Source organism: Maniola jurtina, chromosome 26, assembly GCF_905333055.1.
Source record: "Maniola jurtina chromosome 26, ilManJurt1.1, whole genome shotgun sequence".
In the NCBI taxonomy this organism is placed as follows: Eukaryota; Metazoa; Arthropoda; class Insecta; order Lepidoptera; family Nymphalidae; genus Maniola; species Maniola jurtina.
In genome coordinates, this window is record NC_060054.1 from 3507959 (window position 1) to 3514910 (window position 6952).

At 36.2% G+C, this 6952-nt stretch overlaps 2 protein-coding genes across 4 annotated transcripts in view; one reads left to right on the forward strand and one right to left on the reverse strand.

The window, feature by feature from the left end:
- The window catches only part of LOC123878599 (kinesin-like protein KIF3A), a 29790-nt gene extending 23351 nt beyond the window's left edge, over positions 1-6439 (reverse strand). For 2 of the 3 annotated variants that reach the window (XM_045925892.1, XM_045925891.1), the window contains exons 1-2: positions 6279-6439; positions 5682-5894 (exon numbers count right to left, since the gene is read on the reverse strand). In XM_045925892.1, coding sequence (XP_045781848.1) covers positions 5682-5894; positions 6279-6287 — 222 coding nt within the window. In that variant the 5' untranslated portion in view covers positions 6288-6439. The remainder of the gene's footprint in view (positions 1-5681; positions 5895-6278) is intronic. The other variant, XM_045925893.1, reaches the window with a different exon arrangement.
- LOC123878693 overlaps positions 1-6952 on the forward strand; it is a 317944-nt gene that overhangs the window by 264070 nt on the left and 46922 nt on the right. The gene's annotated exons all lie outside the window — the stretch shown is intronic.

Here is a 6952-nt window from a genome sequence, read left to right on the forward strand (position 1 = left end):
GGTTAAAAAAGTAGCCTATGTTACACCCTGGTCAATCCTCGACTTGTCTGTGAAAATCCCGTCAAAATCGGTTCAGCCGTTCCAAAGATTAGCCTTTTCAAACAGACAGACAGACAGACAGACAAAAATTTTAAAAACGTGTGATTCAGTGTTGGTATCGTTCAAATAACCATATGAGCTTAATATGAGGTAGTTATTTCGAAATTATAGACAGACACTCCAATTTTATTTATTAGTATAGATAACATAATCTTCGTTCTTCATTGTGTTCTCTTCATGAGTCTTCAAATCGATGATAATTAAACGTAACATTCCCGATGCACTGCGATAGGCAGTCAATGCATCGCGCGGGACTGGCCCGGGACGCAAGCACTAAGAATGTTACGCCTACAACGTCGGCGGGTTTTCCTCTTGATGCACTTCAACTTAACTAATTGATCGAAACTATTGACTCCTATTAAACAAGTACGCTGAAACGATTACCGTTCTGCCTTTGAAGCTATTTAACTTTCGCAGTTTTGGCGCTGATAACAGCAGTGAACGTTACTTGGAACTAAATGTTAGTGATAAGACATCTGTCAACATAGTGGCAACACCAAGACCATTTGACACGAAGTTTTAGCGTACTTGTATAATATGACCATTTCAGTGGAGTGGACAAAAAAAAATCCTTTTCACAATAAGTGTTTCCTGCAGGAAATGATAACACGAGTTTCGAATTACTTAGTGTACAACCGAAATAACCATTTATGTAACAATAAAATTAAAGATGGTTACGCCTACAAAGAAACGTAAAATAAAATCGCGGTATATTTTACTCACCTCTAAATATTGTTATTTAATTCGAATTTTGCGTATGATCGAAATAGCCATTTACTGTGACATTAAAAAATAAAGGCGGTAACTCGTAAAAAGTAACGGTATAAAATAAAATCACGGTATATTTTGAACAACCCTAAATACTGTTATTTTATACAACAATTTTTTTATATTTTTCTTCTGTAATCTTCAGTTTTCTTTCTTCTGTGCTGACTGTACATAGACCAACCCACCATTCGACAAGACTGATGATTGAATAACGTCAGTCGAGAGGAATGGCGGGCTCATCATATGTTTGCTTCATACATTCCAAGTTCTGTTATCTTCTTTCTTGCCTTCTACTAAATTAATATGTAGGTACATGTTAGGACTTCATCTGTGTTGGTGTTAGCTGGCGGACGTGCTCTGCCTTTTTGGAGTGTTTTTTTTTTTTTTTTTTTGTTAAAACTGACTGGAAAGCGCTCTAAGGGGGTGCCGTGCGTATGTCGGCGAGCGCCGGCACAGACGGGGTCCACACTTATATAGTTTGACTAACTTGTTACAAATAACTACAAACTTGACATTGGCTAATCTTTGTACAGCCAGACGATAGAGAAAAAAGGTACATGTTAATACCACTACTTATATTCACAACTTGTGTACCACCTAACAAACTTGTACTTGTAACAGCAACAAAAAAACACTATTTTAACCTGACTACGGCAAAGCCAAAAGGAGTTGTGATTTTAGCAGTCTGTGTTTTTTCCATAGAACACCAACGAAATATATAAAAGTAGGTCAAATAAAGAAAAGTTTGATTCCAGTTGAAGTTTGTGGGAGACATTCCATTACAATTTACAAGTACACATTTTGTTTTATTTTGATCAGTTTGAAAGAAATTTTAATTTTGATAAAAATCTCCCAATTCCTCTACATCAATTAAATAGTAGGTATCTGTCGCCAGGAAAAGCTACTAAGGGTCAACGCATACAGGTGGAGTGAAATCTATTTGATATCAGCTAAAACTCAGCTTTACACTTTAACATACAGTTAGTACACTGAAAGCAAAACACGGAGAGGGCTTAAAGTCAGTCTGATCGCACTGCTTTTATTGTAGCACAATAAATAAGGCTATACGATTGTTATCAATACGCTGCGCCTCAGCTTTACTCCACTCTGCTGGTGTGCGTTGTCCCTAACATAATATACTATACTATATTATATCTATTGTATAAACCATTAGCTACAAGGTTCTTTGTTCTACCAATGAACTGCGCGCAAAGCTAGTAACTAGGTCACCTACATTATTTTATCAATACAAAGAGTTAAGTGATATAACATGTAAAACATTTTATGTATTAAGATAAGATAGAAATATATAGTACCTAGCTGATGACCGCGACTTCGTTCGCATGGATATAGGGTATAAAAAATATAAAACCTTTTTATCCCAGAAAGTCTAGAGTCCCTCTAGACTTTCCGGGATAAAAAGTAGCCTTTATTCGTGTCCAGAATGCAAGCTACCTTTATACCAAATAGATAATGCTCACGACTTCATCCACATGGAATTAGGTTGTTTAGAATCTAGTGGGAAGTAGGAACTCTTTGATTTTCCAGGATAAAATGTAACATGTCTGTCCCTGGGATGCAAGCTATCTCTCAACCGAATCTCATCAAAATCGGTTAAGTCGCTAGCTTTACATGGCCCCACCATTAAAGTGATTTTGATGAAATTTGGTTGGGGACAGACAGATAGACAGATACAATTTTGCATTTATAATAATACTAGCTGACGCCCGCGACTTCGTCCGCGTGGATTTAGGTTTTTTGAAATCCCGTGGGAACTCTTTGGTTTTCCGGGATAAAAAGTAGCCTATGTGCTAATCCAGGATATAATCTATGTCCATTCTAAATTTCAGCCCAATCCGTTCAGTAGTTTTTGCGTGAAGGAGTAACAAACATATATACACACACACACACACACACACACACACACACACACACACACACACACACACACACACACACACACACATACAATAGTGTAATGTGAAGTGTGATAGTGTGATGTGAAGTGTGATAGTGTGATTAGTATGGATTTAAACTTTCAATCGCTGGGTCTTAGAGGTATTGGGTTTATTTGACAATAATTTAATACTTTGTTAAAGTAGTTTTGTTTTTTTTTTTTCACACTGAGCACCTACTATTAAACTTTTAACCTTTGACTATAACGGCTGATTCACATTATTTTAGCAGCTTGTTCCAGTAATTTTCCAGCTACTGATTAACAAATACTCACCTTAGATTAATAATATAGCCTCGATAGCTTAACGGTTAAAAGATCCGAAACGTCGCCGGTTCAAACCCCGTTGCACTATTATCGTACCTACTCCTAGCACAAGGTTTACGCTTAATTGGAGGGGAAAGGGGAATATTAGTCATAATGATAAACTTGCCTAATATTCTTTTTTTTTAAATACTGGCTCTGTAAGATAAGAAAATTGTCTGGTATGTCCCAACATTGGAGTGACGACAAGAAGAAAGCAGTGTGACTGGAATTAGAAAAATTAAATCTTTCCATTTTCTTATATTCCAAAATTCTTTTAAATCGTCAAGGGAATCTACCATTGGTTCGAAATGCTTTATAGTTTGGAATAAAGCATTAGAGGGCTTGATTCATCATCATCAATCCATGACTTCTCATTACTGAGCACGGGTCAGAATGAGAAGGGTTTGGCCAAGTCTACTGTGCTGGCCAAGTGCGGATTGGCAGACTTCATGCATCTTTGAGAACTCTCAGGCATGCAGGTTTCCTCACTATGTTTCCCAAGCAAGTGACACTTGATTGCTTAAAACGCACATCACACTAATATTATAAAGGCGAAAGTTTGTATGTGTTATGTGTGTGTGTGTGTGTGTGTGTATGTTTGTTACTCCTTCACGCAAAAACTACTGGACAGATTTGGCTGAAATTTAGAATCGTGATAGATAATATCCTGGATTAGCACATAGGCTACTTTATATCCCGGAAAATCAAAGAGTTCCCACGGGATTTCGAAAAACCTAAATCCACGCGGGCGAAGTCGCGGGCATCGGCTAGTAGCTTAAAAAAGTTTAAAATGCTCAATGCTTAAAAAGTTAGAAATGCTTGCCCAGAATCGAACCCCAGCCAAACCCCTATAGGAAACCGAACTCGTAAACAATAGGCCTGATTAGATCACTGGACAGCTACTGGAATAGTGTGAACCAGCCATAACAAAATATCAAACAAAGCCTAGCCTTGATACTTTTACATAGTAATGTGTACTCAGATAGAAGGTTACGGAAATAGTGTGTTGAAATAAGGTTGCACTTATAGAACAAGACGATACTCAGTATTTTAGGTTAGGTCTATATTTTAGAGTATCAAACATCTTGCGGGATCTTTTTGTCTTCCTGGGATAAGAAACTTCCCAGGATTTTAAAAAACCTAAATCCCCATAGATGAAGTTGTAGGGCATCATCTATTTAGGAGAGATAGCTTGCATCCTGCAAATTGAGGATACTTTTTATCTCAGAAAAAACATCTTGCAGGATCTTTTTGTCCTCCCGGGATAACAAACTTCCTAGGATTTTAAAAAACCTAAATCTCCATAGATGAAGTCATAGATCATTATGTATTTAGGAGAGATAGCTTGCATCCTGCAAATCAAGGATACTTTTTATCTCAGAAAATCAATGTGTTCCCAGTTCCCACTGAATTTTTAGAAAACCTAAATCCACCCAGAATTCGCAGGTATCATCTAAATTGTTAAATAAATAACATTATTGCTTATCACAGTACTTTGTTCAAATCCATATTCAATATTATTATAATCGTGAAAGTGTGTTTATATGCTGGCTTTAAACGGCCAATTCGTTTAATCAATTTTTAACGATATTTGGTACAGAGAGCTTGCATCCCAGTGATGAACATAGGCTACTTTTTATCATGGACATTCAAAGAGTTCTTATGGGATTTTTAAAAACCTAAAGCCATACTAATAAAGGCATGGGCATGGTCTAGTTATATATATATAAATAACATGATCATATATCGCAGTACATCAGTTCTTTGTTCAAATAATCTATATTCTACTCAATAATATCACATTGCATAGAAACAATCTAATGAGGTCACATAGGGTTTATCAGGACTTAATAATAAATCAATTAAATATCTAATTAAAATTTAAGAGTTTAGAATCGACCGCTAAGCATTTACTACCCAATTTTAATATCATAAATAGACTATAGATACATTAATATTAATGTATAAGTGTGTCAGTCTGTTATCTTGGTACAGCGGTAACTTGAATACAGGAAAATTGTAGAATTCCTATCAAATTTATCTCCACAGATGCAGTCAGCTACTTCAGAAAATTTAAATGTTTTGACAAAGTAATTTTTGAGTGAGACAAATATACCAAATACAATTCTCACAATGATAATTGTAAAATTTCAAAAATTTAATAGAAAAGAATGTCCATCTAGGTAAAAAAACTCTAGGTTAGAAATCTGGGTTAAAAAACATTGCACTACACTAATCAAAATACTCTTTATTTATATGATTTTACTTCAGTAAGAACACTTAATTCAGTTGCAAAAAACTACTATCAAATTCCTGTAAAATGAGGTCATATCTGAGGATCTGGGGAACAAAGTAGGTAACAGATTTTTCTCAGTTGCTGGTTCCAAAGAACTAACATTTCTGTTGCCCTGAAAATATTATAAACTAATAACCCATTGCTAATTGCAATTATTTTCCCAAGCCTTCCCTTAAATTTACTGAATCTATTTTTGTTCACCACTTACAATAAGGAAATTATATAATAAAAGTATGTGTGGTGAGGTCATAATCATACCTGAGTGGTATTGGTGTCGAAGACAGCATCGTAGGCGTATATCCGCGGAGGTTCCGGCGGCGTCACGTTGTTCCTGGTGACTGCTATCGTGTTGTTCACGGGATCTACTGACACGCAATTGTAAGATCCGTCGAGCTTCTCCTTCTGGTCCATGGGGCGCACGCGTACAACCACTCGAACATTTTCGACCGTCGGAGCTACCAACTCCGCGTTCTAACAAGAAAGATACCCATTAACTTACTAAACATGACCTAAATAGCCTAAAAACTCTTCACAAGACTGGCACGTGTAAGCCTTGACGCCCTATTGCGTAGTTTTAACTCGCAGTCGTAGGTAGGTACCAAACGACCATGACACGAAATCGAATGACTCACGAATTTTGAATTTTAAACACTGTACAATTCAATCTATTGTTGCTCGATTGTTCGCTAGCGTATCGAGTTGCCTAAATAAGCGTTTTCAAAATCCAACGCGAATCGTAGGTAATATGAAACTGTTTGTGCAAATGAAAGGAAATGATGAGTTATGAAATCATGCCACCACTTTCCGGAAATCACATGATGATTGACGATAATTTTAAAGAGAATATGGGACACTTACAGGCATGATGCACGTTCTTCTTGCACGGGACTGCGGGTGGTTTTATTTTCACTGGGCAACGAAGTCTTTGTTTGTAGGATATTAGGTAAAAATCAATACCCGCGACCTAGTTTTCCCGGAGCCCCAATTCGCAGTTCGACACGGAGTATTTCATGAAGGAAAATGAAATGACAGTCTTTTGTTTCTGGTCGGTGATGACAGTTAGGCAAACTCTTGCCAGTTGCCATTTTGCGAACACAGATTATAAATACTTTGATTTAACTAAATTATTTCAATTAAAATGAATCATGTTAAAATATTTAACACATATTTATCACTGGTTTTATTATTATCAGATACTTAACTTGCGTATATTGTATGTAATATAATGTAATAATTTTTATAAAGTAACGATCCTACAGTTCAATTTTTACATAGTGCAACATTTACGTTTTAGTCTGTGGAGTCTATTTTGTCTATATAATATATTTACTATGATTTTAAAGCGCTTTTAGACCACAGTACAACGAGCCCGAGCCATAGAGCAGCAGCAACAACAACAAGAAGCGCTTTTAGTTACCAATCCACTACGTACAGTCGACCGTATTTCATTGTCAGGTGAAAACTTTCTCCCAATTTATATTAGTTAATGCCAAACTAGGCCAAACTTCACTTACACTTGACTTTTTTTT